Here is a 23,104-nt window from a genome sequence, read left to right as displayed (position 1 = left end):
TTAAATGCTCAAAAGTAGAAGAAACCTACTGACACATAAACAACATCCTTACCGGGATAAAATTCATAAAAGAAGAAGAGAACAAAAACCAACTACCCTTCCTGGAAATAATGGTAGAACGCAAAAACAACGAGGAACTCCAGACTAGCGTATATAGAAAGACCACACATAAGGAACAAATACTCAATTACACTAGCAAACATCCCAACGCTCACAAATGGAGCTGCATCAGGACACTACTTAAACGAGCCACAATACATTGCAGCAACCCGGAACTACACAAAGCAGAATCGGAGTACTTATACAGAGTCTTCAAAAGAAATGGATACCTGAAAAGCATAATCCGCCATTAGCTCCGAGACAGACGACAACAGGAAGACACAACACGACCAGGCTCATTAATCACTCTACCATACAACAAGGACATTTCAGAGTCCTAAGTATCAGGGTAGCCCACAAACCGACAACCACCCTACGACAGCTACTAATGAACGCAAAGGACCCCACACCCAAAACCAGCAAAACTGGGGTAATATACAAAATACCATGCAAGGACTGTGAGAAACACTACATAGGCCAAAGCAGAAGAAAATTGACAAATGGATACATAAACACCAACTAGCCACCAAGAGACACGACCAATTCTCACTTGTCTCACTACACACGGACAATGAGGGACACAAATTCGACTGGGACAACACATTGATAATCGTACAAGCCAAACAGAGACATGCCAGTGAATTCCTGAAGGCCTGGTGTTCCAACCAGAACTCCATCAACAAACACATTGAATTAGACCCTGTGTACAAACCACTGAGAAACAAAACCAGAAATAATACCAACCACCCCAGCAAACAGATGCATATAAATAACAAACGGGACAGAACTCTGACTCTTCACCGGATATGCACTGACAATGTTACCTCGCAGGGTAGTGAAAAGTTTGCAACCAAACCCACTGGCGCGGTGAGCATGTCTACAGCCTGAAGTTCCTCATCCCTGGAACCATTCTTGTAAATCACTTCTGTGATCTCTTCAACATGCTCACATTCCTTCCTGTAATGTTTTGCTCAGATAAGCACACAGTACTTCAGATGAGGTCTAACAAGTGCCTTACACAAGGTTGACATCACCTTCTGCTCTTGTACTCCACACCCTCTTAATAAAACCAAGGATACTGTATGCATCATTATCTACTCTACCCACCTATCCTGCCACTTTCAATGATCTGTGCACGTGTGCAGCCAAGTTCCTCTGCTCCTGCACCTCCTTGGGATTTGGATGCCCTGTTTCATTTCGTCTTTCAGTGTTCTTCCTCCCATATTGCATCATCTCACATTTCCTTGCTGTGTCCCTCATCTGCCACCTGTCTACCCACTCTACCAACACATCTGTATCCTTTTGGAGTTCTATCCTGTCCTCAAAGTTTAGAATTGCCGCAAGTTTTGTCTCGTATGCAAACTTTGAAATTGTTTCTTGCACACCAAAATCTAGATCATTTATATATCAGGGAAAAGCAAGGGTCCCAATACTTACCTCTGAGGAACTCTACTACAAACCTTCCTCCAGCCCAAAAAGTATCCATTGACCATTATTCTTGGTTTTTAATCATTCAGCAAATTTTGTATCCATGTTGCAACTGACCTTTTTTATTTCATGGTCAATAATTTTCCTCACAAATCTGTTCGGTGGCACTATATCAAACATCTTCTGAAAATTTGTGTAATCCATGTCAACAGTAATACCCTCATCAAGTCTTTCTCTTATCTCTTCAAAAAATCCAGCAAGTTAATCAGGCATGAAATCTTCATCAATGCATCTAACTCTTCCTAATCAATGCACTTTTTTTTCCATTTGACTACTAATTCAATCCAGGATAATTGTTTCTAGAAGCCTCCACATTATTGAAAGTTGTTGTTGTTACAAATGTCACTGACTGGTGAGCAGCTCGTTAAGCCAGCTGACTAATGAAAACATTATACAGACAATCAGATACATGAGGACAATGAGACAAATTAAGCATTTTAAATAGAACGGGATAAGTCGAGTGAACACTTGTTAATTTTTTGATCAAAGTATCAATTACTTAACAATTAACTCCATCTTATTCCTTGTGTGAAAAATTGGAGGTGGGAAGTATAGGTCCCATGTTCAAAATGCAGCATCATTGGCACTGAGACTGTCAGAATTTGGATCTTTACAGAATTTTGACAATAAATTTGGAAGTCTATCCCAGGCTAAATTCAATAAGTAATGCCTGCTGAGTAATTGTCAAGAAATTTCTTTCAGTGCCATTTCAAGTTTGCAGGGGAGATATCAAGTTCCATATTCCCCACAGAACATGTACCAGCAAAAGAATGTACATCCGGAAATAGTGTACTTCCAGCCAGTGATTTTCTGTTTTCCTTGTTTGTTAATGAGATATGGGCATGCTGGCAGGATTTGATCCTCCCCGATTGTAAATTAACTGAGTTGCTTGTTAGGCCATTTCAGAGGGCAGTGAAGTGTCAGCCACATTGTTATGTATTGCAATGACACATAGGCAAGAGCAGAATGGCAGATTTTCTTCTCTGAAGGACATTTGTAAATCAGGTGAATTTTTACAATAATTGATGATAGTTGTCATGGTCACCATTGGTGACACTAGCCTTACATATCAGAATTATCCCATCAGCTGTGCGTTGGGAGATGAATTCATAATTCCCACAGCATTTCATACAATTCCTACAGTGTGGAAACAGGCCATGCGGCCCATCGAGTCTACTTTGAACCCTCCAAAGAGCAGCCCACCCAAATCTACACGCCCCTATATGCACAGTCCCACATTTACCACGGCAAATCCACCTAACCTGCAAATCTTTGGACTATGGGAGGAAACTGGAGCACCTGGAGTAAACCCACACAGACACGGGGAAAATATGCAATTGAACCTGGGTCCCTGGCGCAGTGAGCCAGCAGTGCTAAAAACTAAGCCACCGGGCTACCATTGGCAGGGCCCATAGATTACTAACCCAGAGACCTTACCACTAGACCAGCATTTCCCAAATCCTTAGAAATTCATGGCTGGGCTTTTCCAATGTGTATGTAGGTATTTAAGGGATCATGTTCCTCTGCCAGGAAACAAGAGTAAGATCTTTCCTCTTAAACTGAGAAATTCCTTCTGACAACATGAATGATGAAGGTTTCACACATTCATATGATATTCTGTTTTTTCTGCCAATTTATTGGAAATGGTAATACATTTAAAAATGTTGGCCAATATTAAAATGCATAAATTAAGAGCTTCTGAATACAATAATCTTCAGCAAACTATTATGACTCTGTGAGCATTGTTGGCAAGGCAAACATTTATTGTTCATTCCTAGTTGTCTTGAGGTCGTGTAAACTGAATACTTTCCATAACACTGACAACAGTATTCGCAACCAATACTAGCCCCTTGCCATGAGCACCCATCGCCTTACTGAATTCCAGAAACTCAAGGAACTGAATGTTCTCTTCCTGCACTTAATTTGTACAATCAAATGATTAGAATTACTGCATTATTTGGCAAAGCATGGCAAAATTGCATTGTAGCATGGTAATCAATTTTTTCAGTGCTGGTTTCCTGATGTGAATTTGTATTGTTTTTCAGATGCTCCCACTATTAAGTATGCTCAGAGTGCAGACGTTGCAGTGGGCCGTACTGGGATGCTGCACTGTGAGGTTTCAGCTGTGCCACCAGCAGTTTTTGAGTGGTACAAGGAAGACAAGCGGTGAGTGTTGCAGCAAGACATAACATCTAAAGATCAACTGGGGAAGTTTCACACAAGAGTCGATAAAAATTAAAGAAGCAAAGATAACCTCATGTATATTTCACACTAGAGTTAAACATTGTGCCAAGCCTATTGATGCTTTGAAATGATCTTAGAGGACCTGCCAAGAAGACAGACATTAGTAACTGAATATTTTAATGAGAAAATTATCCTGATACAGTAGCTTATTCAAAACAAAATGGCAAGGGTGTATTGTTTTGCTGTTTGCCAAATTTATAGTAAAAATAACTTCAAAAACTTGGTCCACTATTTCCTTGTTTTTACTTCACATCAGGTAAATTGTATCCTGAATCTCATCCTTTCTTCACTGAACATGTTTTTCTCCTACAGCATCTTCTAAAAATTTCTTACTGTACCTCTGATAGGCATCTAAATTATTCACAGCAATTGCATTGTGGCTCCCTTCTTTTACTGTCAAGTTCATAGTTCAGTGTCTCCTCCTAATCTGTCGAATAGTATATGCCTTTATTTAAATCTCTTATGCCTCTCCTTTCTTTTTACAGATTTTATGCCATATTTTCATATGTACAGAAAAGATCTGTATCTATTATAAGCAATAAATAAAATAACCTGTTTCTCTGTTTGCATTTTGTCTCTCTAAAGTAATTTGTTTCTCATTGTATTCCCAACCCTTGCTATTGTTAAACAAGCCCTTGCTACTTTTGAACCAATGCTTATGAGATCATAGTCACTGTCCACCATGACGTTCAAGCCTTCAACTTAATTCATAAGTGTTTGGTTACTGAGTCTTCAGGCATTTACTTCACTGACCATGTATACTGATGTGTTTGTTTATTTTCCCATTATTTCCCTTTGCCTCAGACTGGCACTTGAACCGTAATCTACAAACCCTTACTGCCTATTTTAATGTCTAGATTATTCACGTTTCCTGCCTCAGCCAGCTTTTATACTCCATATCAACTGTATTTGCTCATCTGCTGTGCCTTAACATTATAAATATTACAGTATGAGAATATTGACCCCATTGCAAGAGTCATTATGTTTCATAAAGTAATTAAATCTGCTAAAAGGATCTGAGTTGTTTGAATATGGTAAAACCAACCTACTTTAAAGAAAGGATTGTTGCAAGATGTATACTCCACACTAATTTACCCATTCACATCAGATACGTTGTCACAGAAAAATATGTATTTTGTACTTTTTCCACGGACAATTTATGTATGAAAATATGGTAGCATTCTCAATATTTCAGACAACTAGACATAGGACTCTAGAATATAAAGTGGTTAAGCTGTCAAGAAGAGCTACTCCTTTCACAATAGACTTGGATGAGTAACGTGTGCCTATTTTTATTCTTTCTACTTGTGTCAGGATATATAACAGCTCGCAAGGGATCCAGATCCAGAACTTGGACAGTCGCTCCAGTCTCATTGTCACTAATGCCACAGAGGATCACTATGGCAACTACACATGTGTGGCAGGCAACAAGCTGGGGATCGCCAATGCAAGCATATTTCTATACAGTAAGGCCCCTCCTGAACAATCAGAAACTGAAAATGTTTATTTCCTTTTATTGGCGAGTGTTGTTTGAGTGCCAATTTGAAACAGTACTTTGTCTCCTGCAATTTTTTTCTTCCTGCTGGAAATGAAGGCAGATTACTCTACCTGACAGGCAGGAAAACATTTTTACGTACTTCATTTTCCTTGCAGCAAGCCCACCTCTTTGTTGGTGAATCAATAAAGTCATTTTGACTGTGTTGCTGTGGAAGTAGGTGATTCTGTACGCTTTGTCCCTGCTGCTTGAGGGAGGCAGCATCGACCATGAAGGGAAAATCATTTGATGTGTTATTGGGTAAGGAAGATGAATGGGAGATGGGGGTTCGGTGTGAACAAGAGCACCAAGTTTTCTTAATTAAAATTTTCTGGTTAAACCACCATATAGTTTTATACTTTTACCAAGCACTCCTTCTGAGCCTGTATTATATTGGCTGCAGAGACACTGGCAGATAATGTAATGTGTAGTAGTTTAGAATTTGGAAATGTCCTTTTGGTCAAGAATGATCAGTCGAATAGTATGCCTCCTCACAATGGGATAAAAATTCACCTTGTAGCTTAACACTGGTGTTAGTGTATTGGCTGCCTCTGATATACCCACTGACATGCAACACTTTGTACCACTGAATATCTGGAGGAGAATACGACAGGCAGCCAGGGAACACTGTCTTTATTATATTACCACCCAAGATGAATCTCTACATCTATGCTTTGGAAATGACAATTTTGTTTTAGTTTTTAGGGTTTTAGAATTGACAAAGCTCTTCAAATTTGGCTGGCTGATTATTTTATTGTTTCTGCAGAAAGGTTAGCGTGAAAGGAACACACTCACTAAAAATTGTGGCGTAGATTTTCTGCTCAAATGCATTGCAATTTTTCAGTGTACTTAAGCTGATATCAGGGTACCTGGCACAAAGGATTGAGCAATTTTAAGCCCAAATTTTGTGCTTACTGGATTTCTGTAAACTTTCATGCTGGTTTTGAAAACATTGCACTTTACCTGGGCCCTACTCACGAAAGATTCCATGACCCCAGAATTAAATTAAATCAATAAGCATTGAAAGTCTATGCCAACAGTGCATGTTTTCAGGGTTTTCTAGACTTCAAACATTGGATAGAAGAACATTAGTAAGGTTTTGAATGAATGCTCCCCTCACTGCCCAGTCTCTGCTCCCCTTGCCATCCCATTCACTGCTCCCTTTGCTCACCACTTTATCTTCTTCACCCTTTACTGGCCTACTCACCACTCTCTTCATTGCCCTGCTTACCCAAGCATGGGAAGCCCATACACTTTCTTTACAACATAAGCAATCTAATAATTTTACGTTGTGTCCCTATAGGTCTGATTGAAATTGAGCACAAGGCATGCATTGTTAATCAGAAACATTAGCTTTCAATGGCAAGGTTTGTATATGTGGTCTTGTGCACCTTTCAGTTGTGTGACAACAAACACAGCCCTTTGCCTTAGGATGGTTAGAAAATTAAAGATGTTCCCCAAAAACAGTGCTACCATTTGTACTTTATTTCAGAGCTTGCTCAGTCTTTTTTTAAACATGAGCTGTCGCTTCATCACTTCCTTCCTTGACCCTCCTGACTCAATGCTTAATGAGATGCCTAACCCTCCTGTTTCTTGTCTCTGCCAAATCCTCACCTCTTCTTCCTTGTTGGCCCTCCTGCTAATGACACATTTGCTCATCATCTCTCCTGTTCACTTGTGTCTACTCTCTAACCATCCTGCTTGCTTCTTCTTCTGAATTGTGACCTTTTCTGACTCACTGAGATTCCCAGTTGTTGACCATTCTGCTCACCACATCTCCCACTTACAAGGTCTACTCCCCTGGCTCCCCATTCATCATCTCACATGCTCAGTGCTTTAAGTCCCTGGCCCGCAGTGTGTCTGCACACACACACACATCTACACACACACGCACTCATACGCACACGCACACACACACACACACACACACACACACGTACACCCGTTATGCTCCCACTCACCATCTCATTTCTATATCTGCCCACCACTCATCATCTTGCTGTTCAATCCTGAAGTTCTCACTTACTGCTTCTCAGAACACTTTATTTTAATGTAAACATTGTAGGTCAGGGATGTAACCCACTTATTGCACAGTTTCTCCTGTCACAGTGATATTTGTTTAGTACATGTTCTGTTACCAAACTTCTTTAGGGTGCGAAATGATAGCTGTATTGGGTAACAACAAGAAATTTATATAGCACTTATAATGCACTGAAACATTCTGAGGTGCTTCATAACTGAATTATTAAACCAAATATATCAGCGAGTCCATTTAAAGAGATGTAAGTCAGACCACCTGAGGCTTGGTTGAAAATGTAGGTTTAAAGAAGTGTTGCAAGGCAGGAAATTAATGTAGAGAGGTGAAGATGTGTAGCGAGGGAATTCCAGAACTTGGGCCCTAGACAACTGAAGGTACAGTCACTAGTGATGATGCAATGTTGATTAGGATGCACAAGAAGCTAGATTTAGATGTTAGATTTTTAGGAGGGTTGTAAAGTTGGAGAAGATTACAGAGATAGGGAGGCAAAAAGCCATGGTGAGATTTGAAAGCTACATATGTAGTTTGACTTGAATTAAGTAGCTTTGATTGTTACTGTTGAATTAAAGCATCCCAATATTTAGTTGTTGGGCAGTCTGGGCTCTTTTATAAGTATAAGGTATTTAGGCTGCTCGCATGCATTGATAGCATCACTGTACCCGAGATCTTGTAATCCCTTTCTCCAACAATAGATGGCATTGATACTGAATAAAACTTGTGGTACAGGCTATTAACATCATTAAAATTTAGAGGTGAATGAAATAGAAATTATCTTAAAGTTTCAACCATCTGAAGAGAGGCAAAATTTGAGATTGACTAAAAGAACAAGAATTTCAATTAAAGTTTGAAGAACTTAAAGCAGGAAGAAGGAAGAAGAGAGGGAACATTATGAATACTGAGGCCCATGAGAAGGCAAATAAGCATCTCCATGATATTGAACTGGCAGAGAGCATGCAGCAGCCTCAAGTCTGATAAGTGAACTCAATGAACCCAGTGCAAAACAGAACGGTTTTAAAAACACAGTAGTATTTAGAAATGAATGTACTGGAGGTCCATTTTGAAGTTTACAAGTCAAGTCTGACCAGTATGTGTCATTTGCAATTTTTATTTTTTTTCCATCTGGGAAGCCAAGGACCCACCATTTTGTTAAATCAAATCTTATTCCAAATTTTAAAGCAGATGAAATTGATAGTTTTATGCAGGCATTTGAGAACACTTGTGCTGCAGTGCTAGAGTCCCTACCTCTGAGCCAGAAGGTCTCACTTTTTAAAACACATCTGAACAGGCTGATTTAAAAAGAAAATCTCCTCAAGCATTTGACTTGTTACCTGGTGACCACAATCAGGACACTGCTGAATGATCTTGCCAATTCAAAAGTTCAGGAATGACAAAGAGACCCTGCCATATTTGTTTTCATGCCAATCCTTCTGGTAAGATAGAGTCTAATGTTGCAGAGCTTGCTGTTCTCAAGATTTATGTTCAAAGGGCTGAAGTATACTGGCAGTACCTGAATAACTGAGAAAGAATCCAGGCAGCCGTCATGAAGAAATGATTAGTCAGCTTTAAAAGATGTAGCTCACAAGTGAAGGTCTGAGAGTTTATGATGACCTTTGTCATTTAATGTAAGAGGACAGTTCCTCAGTTTCAGATTCTATCAGATTTGATACAGAATAAGAACAGAAATAAGAGATACAGGAGTGTTAACACATTCATAATTGCCTTATTGCTGTGTTAAGCCTGTTGGTTGGTCTGCTATGGTCTATTGCTGGGTAGCTCAGGGCCTGATTGTTTCAGGTTGTAAGTCACCCTTTGTTTTTAAAATAGAAATTGTTGTTTTCTAACATGAATATGACTACTTCAGGCTTGTTGAAGAATGTGCCATTACAAATGTTCAAATTAAAAGGGTTACCTCCCTGGGTTATGCTGTCATGTGGTTAAGGTAATGAATATTTAAGTGCAGTCCTAATTGGAAGAGACTTTTTATGGGAGTGATTAGAATTACTAAACCCACAAAGGAATATCTAAGGCAAGAACCACAATTCATAGCAACTATAAACTGCCTAATTGAAGAAATGACAGGAGGCCTCAAAACCATTTGATAGTGTGACTGATTTGGTGCAGCAATTGGGGCGCTATATTTTTTTTTATGCTCTTGAACTAGAAAATTAAAGCTCTGTCCCATTTTTGAGTGAGGACAGGCTTGGATTGGGTGTCAGATAACTTTCTATCTCCTTCTACCTTCCTCATGTGTTCTCGGAAGGTCACACATGATAGTTGATCATTTGAGTGAAGTAGCTGTGAAATTACTGTCAGTATGAGACAAGAAGAGAAATCTTGAAATAAATAAAATAGCCCCAAAAATCAAAAACTATGAGCCAGGTGTTAAACATTTAAAAGAGGAAGTCAATATAATTTGCACTCTTTGTATTCTACCACAGTAATTTTCAATTTTATTGTGATGCTCAGTGTGTTGTGTATGTTTCAGATGTGAACGGTTACCTAAGCAACATCATTAATAATAATATATCTGACACTGAGTTCAAAATCTCTTTGATTGACTGTTGTCATCTAAAGATATGTAAATTATGACTCACTGTATAAAATGCTCTTAATTAAACTATTTCACACAAATGTTTTTTTTTGTAGAATTACAGATTTTTTTTCCCCTTTCATATCTCCTGTTGTGAAGCAAAAGCATTTTATACATTTCTGTCAATCAGGTTCCCAGTTCTGGCTTTATGGGGATGTAAGTGCTTTTAATTGGATGGATTGCTTTAAGTTCAAAGTAGCAATTAAAGCTGTTTCAGCAAAAAAATGAAAGGGAATCAGAAATAATGAGAGGGTTTTTTTTCTGTCAAATTATTCCAGAATCACGGTGTTTTTCTCCCAGTATGGTGAACAGTCATGTTAGTTTGGCTGTGAAAAGCTGACAGTACAGAGGGAGTGAAGATTTTTTACTCTTTTCAGTTTGCATTAGATCTATGAATTAAGGATGAACAATCCTGAAGCTTAATGTGTTCCACATGTTCCCTCCAGGCTTGGTTTCTTAAGTTAAATCCGATACATACCCTACTGTTTAAAATGTCCATGTGTAAATCATGCAATTGTTTAACTTAAAAGCACTGATCTTTTTCTATTCCATCACAGACGCCACCACTTACTTATGGCAGACACATTTGTGCGAATGTGATTTGCCTGCTACATGTGCGATGGGCCCATTTAAGGTGGTTGCACTGTTATTATATGACATGCTCTTTCTTCCTGTGTAGTGAGCCTTTGCCCACTTATTTCTAGCTCCAATTTGACAGGCAGGTTCATTTAAATGGCAATTAGCACTTGTTACAAACTGTAACCCCACACCAATTAGGCTTAATTACAAAGGGTAATTAAACATTTATAAGATACTATTGTTTTCAGTGATGAGGAAAGCATATAAAAGATGTTGAGTTTGACTAGTCATTAAATGATCTCCTGAGGTGCGATGTGTAGAAATGCGGTTTCAAACAGATCTTATTGGGAAGATATTGTAATATGTCTGGCATCTAGGATTCAGGGCAACTATTGCTCTTTAGGTTTTCTCTCATCTTCCACTTATAAAAGAGTTGGCTGCACCATCTAGCTTTAGGTTAATTTGATTGGATGTTGTTCATCATCTTTAAAGGAAGTCAAAGTCAGGGACATCTGCTATTGGGTTATTGATAGGGTGTTGATTCTTTATTTTGCATTAGTCATGTGATTCAGTCCACTTACTGTGAATGATTCCAGCTATCTAAATATTAGATACCGTAGGTATATTGAAAAAGGCCAAGTTCTAACAAGCTCCAATCATATTGGTAGACCATTTTTGGCCTCTATTCATTTGGTTTTGTTAGGCAACTAGATAAAGAACTATGGTTGTTCATTATGATCTTGGTAAGCATTTTGATTCGTGCTTCAATACATGCAGAGATGGTACACTTCAGGTTATGTGTCTGGAACAGGATCTGTATTCTATGTTTTAAATTGTCTTCTGTCATGTGCTTTCTGTTGCTTGATTCAGTTTAGTTTCTCCTCCTTGGTAACAACACCCAGGCTTAAGTAATCACAAACACACAACAGACACCAGACACACCGAATAAAACACTCAATGATTGAGCACTTACAATAAATCTGAGACCTTTGTGCCATTGAATGATTTCTGAAAGTTTCAGTAGCAGGCCTTCATACCAGAGAGCACTATGTGCTGATGACATGTCTTGAAGGCAACTCCAATCTTCATTTGCTTCTCGACTCATTCTCCAAGGTTAATTGTGAGTGCAAGGACCAAGTCAAAGCAGCTTCTTGAATTCGAATCCTTATTTAATAGAACGGTCAGTTTTATCCAGTTAAGAACAAGCGACTTGACCATCTCATAGACCACAGATAAAACAAAAACAATGGCTTTTGGAATTGTTTGCTGGTTTTCCTAGCTTTTACGATTTCATTAATTTTGGAATGGCACCAGACTTTGAGAGTTATCCTAGTCTCATGGAATTTGGAGCTGAGTTTGACAAGTCACATTAATATTTCTGGATGTAAGCAAAGCACTGTGGATTCTGGAGATGTGAAATGAAAACCCCAAAGTGCTGGTGAAGCTCAGCTGTTCTGGCAGCATTTGTATCCAGAGAAATGTTTAGGTGCATAAAGGAGGGTTTTGAGTGGAGCACAAATGTTGATCATTTGCATTGTATAGTCACTAGACAAGACCTCAAACTTTGCTCCAGAGAGGTATTCAACATTGAATTGATAAATGCTGAGTGCTGGACTGATTATTGCAGTTGGCTGATCCTCAGTGGCACTCCTGGTTGACATGTTCAAAATGTCCATGCCTTTTAGACCTGAAGATCACTTCTTGAAGTTCACTCATCATCTTGATGATAATATCTGGCAAGTTCTTGAGAACTAGCATGAGTTCTCAGCTGAGGGTCCACAGCCTCCTCTTGGTCAATGAAAAAAAAATAAGGAATCCACCAAAGCTGCATCTTTCAAACAAAACATCTGGTTGTGCAGTAGGAATTCCACTGCATTATTCTTGGTCTACACTGGGGGCACACTTCATGAAATTGCACACTCTCAACTTATCGAGAAGCGCAAGATGACATAAAGAAGTGAAAAATAAGATGGTCCACCTCCACTGGTGTTGGAGGAGAGGGGACTCTGCCTAATCCCTCCCCTCACACAGATTCATTCATCATAGTTGATCTTAGATTCTTTTACTATTGGGTGACACTGTCTCTGGGATGTTGAAATTGAGTAAGCTGAACAACAGGACAAATTTGAAATTAACGAAACAAACTGCTGGAGAAACTCAATAGCTCTGGCAACATCTATGCAGTGTGAAAAAAAGTTAATATGTCAGGCCCATCTGCTTCTCTAATGTCCTTTAGGGAAGAAAAGTCTGCTACCTCATCAGGTCTTGCCTACTTCTGTATCCAGATGCCTAGCAATGAATTTGACTTTTAACTTGCTTCTGAAATGGCCGAGCAAGCTATCTATTCAAAGGCAATTAGGGATGTGCAACAAATTCTGGCCCAGCCAGTGATATCCACATCTCATGAAAGAATAAAGAAACTGGCTCACCTCCTGATTCCCTGAAACCTATCCATAGAATCCATTCAGTACAGAAGCAGGCCATTTGGCCCATCAAATCCACACCAACCTTCTGAAGAGCATCCCACCCAGACCCATAGCCCTGAATTTCCCATGGCAAACCCACCTAGCCTGTAGATCCCTGGACACTATGGGTAATTTAGTATGGCCGATCCACCTAACCTGCTCATCTTTGGTCTGTGGGAGGAAACCTACACAGATACGGGGAGAATGTGCGTAGTCCACACAGGCAATCGCCCGAGGGTGAAATCGAATCTGGGACCTTGGCGCTCCACACCAACATGGCACAAGTGAGGTGTGTGATGGAATACTTACCACTTCTCTAGAAAGATGAGACTGCAACAATGCATAGGAAGCCTGACATCATTCAAAGCAGTCTACTTGATTAACAGGCAAACAGCACCTTTAAACATTCACTCCCCTCACTATTGGTATATGTTTGAACTACAGATGGTAGGTTTTGACCTGGAAAGTATATTAGACTTGATCAACTATGCTATGCAAATCTTCTGTTCCTTATTTTTCTATACTTGAAATAATTTCTCTTTATACCATGAGATGCATCGAATTATTCCCCAACCTGCAAAAGGTTTGACAGAAAACCAGGGTTTCTTTACACTTGAATTTTGCAATTTCAACATTGCATGGGATGAAGCTTAAGTTTCAATTTTTAACTTGTCCTGTCTGACAAGACTGGAGTAGTTTGAAATAAACTTCAGTATTAGTTTGCTGTGTTACAGTCAGATCAAATGAGATTTAGTCACTTTGGTCTAATGTGCAGTTCAGGTTAGAAGAAGTAGAATTGCATGAGGCCTGAAAAGGACATAAACACTCTCACAGACCAGTTTGGCTAAGTGGCTATGTCTGTATGTTCTATGTAGAATACTGCCCAGGATTCTACATCTGATCTCACTTACTCTTGCTTCAGGCCAGCAGTAAGTCAAAATGTTTACATGCGTGTACTTCTGTCCTTCAGTTTTCTTGGTATCATAGGGATCAGTGAAAATTGTGTAATTTTAATTGGTTAAATTCAGATGGAACATCTTCCTCCACTGAATTTGTGAATCAGAAGCTTTTACCATGACACTTACCATGTCTAACAGATTAATAAATTAAAATTACAAGTTGCAATATTAGCTCCTGCCTCCAGAAGTGAGCACATTGGTGGTAGGTTGAATTAATTTAAAATTTTCACAGCTCGCTTACCACAACTTACTTAGCCTTGGTAGTTAAAAATCCGTCCACCAACTCAAGACACATTTGTGTGAAATTCTTCTGCTATTTCTTAAGAAAATCTCAGATAATTCATTTATTTTAACTGGACTGAGGATGAAAAGTGTTTGTTATTAATATTGCGCTGTGTATTGTCATGCAGTGGATGTGCTGATACATACAAACCTTGCACTGGCTATCATGTTTGGGCAGAGATTTAAGACTAACCTATTTAATTATATCTTAATTAATGTACTATACAGAAACAAGTGTCTTGAGGTTGTGGAATAGCTCTAGATAGAATAAATTGCATTTGAAGTAATGCCCTACTTGCTTTAAGTGAAATAATTATGAAGCTGAGACACTAACCCAGAAATTACTGTTGATAATATGAATAGACAAACTCATATTGATCTGCTGATTTCATTAAAGGAGGTTATTGCGCAGTCAACAAGAAATGATCTGACCATGTGCTAAAACAGAACACCAAAAAATGTCATGCAAACATGTTCTATATTTATTGGCAACAGTAATTTTGCAGCATTATGTGACCAAACTATAAGAAATAAGACATTTATTTAATTTTCGTAAAAGTTTTGTGTATTTTCTGGTATTTTGCTAAAGTAAGTACATGAATAATGCTCTAGTACATTCATATAATACCATAAGCATCTGGCATTTATGTCATAAACATTTAATTTGTCTCCAAACTAAATCACACCATCTGCTCACCATGAAACAGGTTCTCTGTCTAATGATGACTTTTTATAATGTTTTCTTAAATGATAGATAGTATGGGGGTAATTTCACAAGGATCTACAGGCGTTGAGGTATTTTTGTTGCTGTGAGCATTAGTTAGTGTAGAATAAAGGGTAAATTATATCTTTACTGCCCAGGATAGCAATGTATATGTGAAAGGAGCAATGTAATAGTGTCATCAGAACAAACGGAACTGGCGCCTGAGTCTGTAAGTCTGTGGTAGCATGTGCTGTCTTTACCATGCCTTGTAAATAGCCTATTAATGTTCCTTAATGTAAATGTAGACATCATGTTACTACAATCAGAAAATTGGAGTCAAAACCTTAAGCTCTTCTCTGAATCACATTTAGTATTCTGGGATACAGTAAGGAAGAAAATGAGTATTATACCAGTGTGACAGGAAAGACAGAGTGATGGAAGAATGATTCCTTGAAAAAAATGGCCCCAGTACACTACAGTTTATTACTAAATTTGAAGTTGCAGTCATACAGGGTACAGGATAGCTATTGTTGGAAATGGTGAATTGATACTTGTACAATACAGGATATTCCCCTGAGGCTTGGATAACACATGTTCTTCGAGTTGAGAGCAAGAAGCTGGGAAATAAGTATGATCATTCAAAAACTGGGTGCTGGGAGGAGATTCTGGGTACTTGCAGCAGAAAGGAATTCCAATGTCTATTATTGATGTGTCTCAATTTGAAATAGACACACCAAAGAAAGTTAATTTTCTGAGAGAAAGAGATTCAAACTTGGTGGTGTGGATTTCTGTCGTTGGTAGGTTTTGATGCTGTAGAAATTGAAGTGCATGCCACTTAGTATTAAAGATTTTAAAAAATGTTCAGGTTTTATCCAATGTGTCATACCTTTTGGTAGCAAATTCAGTTGTTTAGTTACAATTATACCAATTCTTTCCAAACGCTATCGTAGATCAGGAATCATATATTTAACATAACACACAGCATTATTGCATTTGAATGGTAGATACTGCCAAGGCTGAGTTTTAAGGCAATATGCATGTTAAAGCATGAGGTGATGTTAGGAACTAACAGAAAAACTTCATCAATGGAATGTCAATTTTGTTCCTTCCTTCAGTCAGATTCTAGTATGCATTATTTCACAACTGAATTGTTCAAATTATTTTATGTTGATTCCAGCAGAAGGATTCACAATCAATTTACATTACTTAACCTGGAATGTTATACCATGTAATCAGAGCAGATAATAGAACAACTGTACTGTGCATTTTATGAAGAGGGGACATACTCATTGCTCTAATGAACATAACACAAATATTTATTTTTAATACGAAGCTCTGGTTTGGATTTGTTTCTTCTTTATTTTTTCCTTTCTTTGCTTTGTATTAAGGTTTGGTTTAGAAATGAGATTGATAAATATTGCAAGAGTATTTTGATGTAGAGTCATCTCTGAGTGGACAACTTGGTGCGATTTAGCACTTGAATGCAACTTACAACAAATTGCTGGAGTTGAGTGCCTCAAGGAGACAAGAAAGAGGTTTCTGTTTGGTTTTACCTAAACAAAGCAGCTGGCTCATGAGTATTTGTAACCACTAAAGTAGAAGTCAGGTCTCCAGTCTTTTATCCATTTTTTCTTAAAAACAGCCTGTTTGGTATAAGATATATACAGTGTAAAAGAGATTTATAATTATAGCTAAGTGGAAAGAGTTGTGATTCTTCAAGCTGTTGTGATCCCACCAGATAGTATTAATGAACAAGTCAGATTCCAGACTGAAACCTGACTTGATAGATCACATTTTGTATGATTTTAATTTTAACAAAGTTGTCTCACACTGAAACATAAAAACATACTGCTGTTGAATTTTTTCAGCAATAAAACAGAAGTAAATATCAAAAGAAAGAAGGATAAAATAAAATAAATCAAACCATCTACTTATAGCTCAATTCCGAAGATGTTTACACAGTAAATGTATAATCCTATTAATTCCCTAACACTCCTTTATAAATTGGAAAGAAAGAAGACAGACTTTCTACAGTATCCAAAACACACGTGTCTGGTACCCAGAAACACTGCTTGTACATTATTCACACCTGAGTCCCGATCTCTAACATTTCAATAGGTATAAGTCACTGTGACTTTAGCTTATAAACTGTAACTGCAAACAGTTTCTTCCTGATACTATTATACTAAGAAGCTCAAATGTACTCACTTCCAAGAATCTCTTCAGTTTTGTTTTTAACTCCCAATACTTTTGATCTTGGATTAACACTAACTCTCACTAACTACTGAGCTACCATGCTGCCCTGATAGCAAATAATGATCTTGAATTGGAAGATGTAGAATCCATAAGGGTGGTGGTAAGAAATAAGAGGAACAATGCCTGTTGGAAGTAGTCTATAGGCCCACTAGCAGCAGCTATTAAGTCATAAAGCCGGCATGTAAATAGGGGCAGATCATTATTCATGAGTGAGTTTAATCTTTAGGTAGATTGGGAAAATCAAATTAGCAGAGGTAGCCACAAGGACAAATTCAAAGAGTGTATTCAGGACAGTTTGCAAGAGCAATTAGTTATCGATCCAGTCAGGAACCAGACAGTTTTGGATTTGGTAGGGTTTAATGAGGTTAATTTTATTGATTATCTTAGAGTATGAGACCTCCTAGCACACAGTGAACATACCACAGTAGAAATTAGAATTCAGTTTATCGTGGAAAACCTTCATTTAATCATTCACGGAATGTAGGCATCACTGGCTGGGCAAGCGTTTATTGCCAATTTCCAGTTGCCCTGACTAGTTGTTGGTGAGCTCCCTTCTTGAAGCACCGCAATCCATGTGCTGAAGGTAGACCCACAATCTTGTTGGGGACGGAGCTCCAGGGTTTTGACCCAACAACATTGAAGGAACAGCGATATATTGCCAAGACTGGATAGAGAGTGGCTTAGAGGGGAACTTGTAAATAGTGTATGCCTGTGTATCTGCTGCCTTTGTCCTTCTAGTGGTTATGGTCATGGTCTTGGAAGGTTCCTTGACTAAGAAGTCTTGGTCAATTTCAATCATGCATTTTGTAATGGTAGACACTACAGCTACTAAGCGTCAATGGTGGAAGGAGTGGACGTTTGCAGATGTATTGCCAATCAGTTCGGGTCATTTGTTCTGGGTGGTGTCAAGCTTCCTGAGCGTTGTTGGAGCTGATCTGATCCAGGCAAGTATTCCATCATACTCCTCACTTGTGCTTGGACTGGCTGTTGGGGAGTCAGTTGGGGAGATACTCACTGCAGGATTCCTTGCCTTTGACCTGCTCTTTTAGACGCAGTATTTATATAGCTAGCCCAGTTGGATTCTACTGAATGGTAAGTCCCCAGAATATTTATAGTGGAGGATTTAATGAAGGTACCATCATTGAATGTCAAGCGATGATGACGAGATTCTGTTTTGTTGGAGATGATCATTGCCTGACATTTATATTGCAAAGATGTTACTTGCCAATTTTCAGCCAAAGTCTGGCTATTGTCTGGGTCTTGCTGCATTTGGACATGGACTGCTTCAGTATCTGAAGAGTAATGAATGGTGCTAAACATTGTGCAATCATCAGCAAATTATCAGATGATGTGAAAATTTCCAGTATAACACCCTTATTAAAAACAGAAGGAGACAAAGGAATTAGGTAACTATAGATCAATTACCTTAACATCTGTAATTAAGATGATGTTATAGTCCATCATAAAGTGGACATATTTTTAATTAGTAATACGTAGTATGATCAACCAGAGTCAGCATGTCTTCATGAAGGGGAAATCACTTCTGTCAAATTTATTAGAGTTGAGGACATAACAAGTTGGATAGGTAAAGGGTCTCTGTGAATTTCATGTTTTTAGATTACCCAAAGGCATTGTACACCATAACACACATAAGACTACTTAAAAAGATATGAGCTCATGGAGTTGGGGGTCGCATATATTAACATGGACAGAGGATTGTCTAGCTCAGAAGAAGACAGAGAGTTGGGATAATAAGGCATTCTCAGGATGGCAGCCTGTGGAGTGCCACCGGGATCAGTGCTGGAGCCACAACATGTTTGAATGACTTGGATGAGGAAAGTGAATGTACTATAGCCAAGTTTGTAGATGATGCAAAAATAGGTGGGAAGGCAATTAGTGAGGACGACACAAAGTGTCTGCAGTCAGATGTAGACAGGTTAAGCAAAAGGGCAAGAACTTGGCAGATAGATTATGAGAAGATGTGAGGTTATGTACTTTGGCTGGAAGAATAGAAGAGCTGAATATTATTTACATGGAAAAAGGATGCAGAAATGTACAGAAAAGAGAGACTTGGAAGTTCTCATCCATGAATGACAAAATGCGAGCATTGAAGTTCAGCAGGTAATAGAGAAGGCAATTAGAATGTTGATTAGAGACAAAAAAGACTGCAGATACTGGAATCCAAGGTAAACACACAGGAGGCTGGAACAACAAAGCAAGTCAGGCAGCTTCTGGAGGAAAGGATAAGTCAGCATTTTGGCTATTACCCTTCTTCAGGACTAGATGTGGGATTGGGGGAGCTGCAGATAAAGTGGGGGGAATGGGGGTAGCGGCTGATGGCGATAGTTGGACACTGGTAGTAGGTATGGCCTGTTGGTTGATGGGAGGGATGAATCGAGTTGGAAGCTCAAAGAGAGAGTCAGTAGATGGAATGGAAGGGAGGAGGTGGGGCTTGAAAGAGAGCTGGAGGGATGGTTGGGAAGGTTATTTAAAATTAGAGAACTCAATGTTGAGTCCTCCGGGCTATTGGCTGCCCAGACGGAAGAAAAGGTGTTGTTCCTCAAATTTCAATAGTGAATAGCTGGAACACTGGAGGAGGCCAAGGACGGACATTTCAGAGGGAGAGTCGTGTGGGGAGTTGAAATGTGCGGTGACTGGGAAGTTAGCTTGGCCATTACAAGCCAGGCGAAGATGCCCGGCGAAACAGTCACCAAGTCTACTGTTGGTCTCACCGACGTAGAGAAGACCACATCGGGACCACCGGACGCAACCTAGTAGACTAGGTTGGAGGAGATGCACATGAAGCTCAGCCTCACCTGGAAGGGCAGTTTAGGGTCCAGGATGGAGGTGAGGGAGGTGGTGTGTGGGCAGGTGTTGCATCTTTTTCGGTTACAGGGGAAGGTACCAGGTGGGTTGGAGTGATCGGTGGGGAGCGTGGCGTGAACTAAGGAGTGGAGAAGGGAATGGTCCTCGTAGAAGGCAGAGAGGGGTGGGGAGTGGAAGATGTTCCAGGTCTAATTGGAGTTGGTGGAAGAGTTTGAGGATGATACTTTGGATGCGAAAGCTGATGAGGTGGAAAGTGAGGACAAGTGGGGCCCTATAGTCCCTCTACACCTGCATTCCCCATGCAGATGGCCTTAAGGCCCTCCGCTTCTTCCTGTCCCGCAGGCCCGACCAGTCCCCCTCCACTGATACCCTCATCCGCTTAGCCGAACTCGTCCTCACACTCAACAACTTCTCTTTCAATTCCTCCCACTTCCTACAGACAAAGGGGGTAGCCATGGGTACCCGCATGGGCCCAAGCTACGCCTGCCTCTTTGTAGGTTACGTGGAACAATCCCTCTTCCGTACCTACACCGGCCCTAAACCCCACCTCTTCCTCCGTTACATTGATGACTGTATCGGTGCCGCCTCGTGCTCCCACGAGGAGCTCGAACAGTTCATACACTTCACTAACACCTTCCACCCCAACCTTAAGTTTACCTGGACCATCTCTAACACCTCTCTCCCCTTCCTGGACCTCTCTGTCTCCATATCGGGCAACCACCTAGAAACCGATATTCATTTCAAGCCCACCGACTCCCACAGCTACCTAGAATACTCCTCCTCCCACCCACCTTCCTGCAAAAATGCTATCCCCTATTCCCAATTCCTTCACCTCCGCCGCATCTGCTCCCAGGATGAGGCATTCCACTCCCGTACATCTCAGTTGTCCTCGTTTTTCAAGGACCGTAACTTCCCCTCCTCGGTGGTCGAGAACGCCCTCAACCGTGTCTCCCACATCTCCCGCACCTCATCCCTCACACCCCGTCCACGCAATAAAAACCAAAAAAGAATCCCCCTCGTCCTCACGTACCACCCCACCAACCTCCGGATCCAACGCATCATCCTCCGACACTTCCGCCATCTGCAATCCGACCCCACCACCAAAGACATCTTTCCCTCCCCACCCTTATCTGCTTTCCGGAGGGACCACTCTCTCCGTGACTCCCTTGTCCGCTCCACACTCCCCTCCAGCTCCACCACACCCGGCACTTTTCCCTGCAACCGCAGGAAGTGCTACACCTGCCCCCATACCTCCTCCCTCACCCCCATCCCAGGCCCCAAGAAGACTTTCCACATCAAGCAGATGTTCACCTGCACATCTGCCAATGTGGTATACTGCATCCGCTGTACCCGGTGTGGCTTCCTCTACATCGGGGAAACCAAGCGGAGGCTCGGGGACCGCTTTGCAGAACACCTACGCTCGGTTCGCAATAAACAACTGCACCTCCCAGTCGCGAACCATTTCAACTCCCCCTCCCATTCCTCAGACGACATGTCCATCCTGGGCCTCCTGCAGTGCCACAACGATGCCACCCGAAGGTTGCAGGAACAGCAACTCATATTCCGCTTGGGAACCCTGCAGCCCAATGGTATCAATGTGGATTTCACAAGTTTCAAAATCTCCCCTCCCCCTACCGCATCCCAAAACCAGTCCAGCTCGTCCCTGCCTCCCTAACCTGTTCTTCCTCCCACCTATCCCCTCCTCCCACCTCAAGCCGCACCTCCATCTCCTACCGACCAACCTCATCCCGCCCCCTTGACCTGTCCGTCCTCCCTGGACTGACCTATCCCCTTCCTAACTCCCACTCTCTCCCTATTTATTTCAAAACCCCCTTCCCCTCCCCCTTTTCTGATGAAGGGTCTAGGCCCGAAACGTCAGCCTCTCTGCTCCTATGATGCTGCTTGGCCTGCTGTGTTCATCCAGCCCTGCACCTTGTTGTCCCTATCTTTATTATGTTTGGGAGTGGGGGGTGGCTCAGAGCTGTGGAGTGGGGAATGGGGAGGCATCATGGAGGGCTGGCTGGATTACAGAGCGGGAAAGGAACTTTTTTTGAAAAAGGAGGACATCCAGGATGCTTGGGACAAGTTGAACTTTATTTCAAAGGAAATAGAGTATAAAAGTGGGTAAATATTGCACAAACTATACAGGGAACTAGTCAGACCACAGCTGGAATATTGTCTCTTTTACTAAGGAAAGACACACTGACATTGGAGGCATTCCCTAGAAGGTTCACTAGGCTAATGCCAAGAATGGAGAGACTGTCTCATGTGGTAAGGTGAGTAGGTTGGTCCTGTACTCATTGAAATTAAAAAAAAGGAGGCCTTATTGATACGTGTAAGATTCTTAGTGGACTTGACAGTGTAGATTTGGAAAGGTTGTTTTTGGAAGAGTCTAGGACTAAATCTCAGGGTATAATCTCAGAATAAGGGGTCAGACATTTAAGACAAGGATAAGGAAGAATTTCTTCTCTGAGGGTAGTGATTCTGTGGAATTCTTTACCACAGAGAGGTGTCAGAGCTGGGTTGTTCAGTGTATTTAGCATTTAGACAGATTTTTACTCACTAAAGGAATCAAGGGTGGTTGGGAAAAGGCAGGAAAGTGGAGTTGAGGATTATCAGATTGCCCATGGTCTAATTGAATGGTGGATCAGACTCAATGGGCTGAATAGCCTGCATTGGTCCTGCATCCTATAGTCTAATAATCACAAAGCCACGATGATTCTGCCTGATAACGTGAACTTGCCTATCTTAGTGACCTGTTATAATATCTTTCATCGTAGCTTCTTGCATTTTCCCAATGACAGACTATAAACTAACTGGCCTGTGGTTTCCTGGTTTCTGTCTCGCTCCCTTTTTTGAATAATGGAATTACATTCACGATCTGTAGAGGATAAGAGAAAGTTTGCCCCCGAAAAAATGAAAAAAAATCAGCAAAGTTTCTTTATATTTAAAAAAAAGTTAACAAAGTAAGTACTTGTCCTCTAGAAAATGAATGGGGAATGAATCATGGAAGATAAAAAGGTGGTAGATGAATTGAATAG

General features: G+C 40.4%; 1 protein-coding gene across 1 annotated transcript in view; it reads left to right on the top strand.

Annotated features, from left to right (window-relative positions):
* Positions 1-23,104, top strand: part of LOC109919904 (limbic system associated membrane protein) — a 724,553-nt gene that overhangs the window by 619,305 nt on the left and 82,144 nt on the right. The window contains exons 5-6 of the mRNA XM_048602931.1: positions 3,633-3,753; positions 5,146-5,297. Of these exons, the coding sequence (XP_048458888.1) occupies positions 3,633-3,753; positions 5,146-5,297 (273 nt within the window). The remainder of the gene's footprint in view (positions 1-3,632; positions 3,754-5,145; positions 5,298-23,104) is intronic.

Source organism: Rhincodon typus, chromosome 11, assembly GCF_021869965.1.
Source record: "Rhincodon typus isolate 14 chromosome 11, sRhiTyp1.1, whole genome shotgun sequence".
NCBI classification, from domain to species: Eukaryota; Metazoa; Chordata; class Chondrichthyes; order Orectolobiformes; family Rhincodontidae; genus Rhincodon; species Rhincodon typus.
Note: the sequence above shows the minus strand (reverse complement) of the source record. Positions and strands in the feature narration are given on the sequence as shown.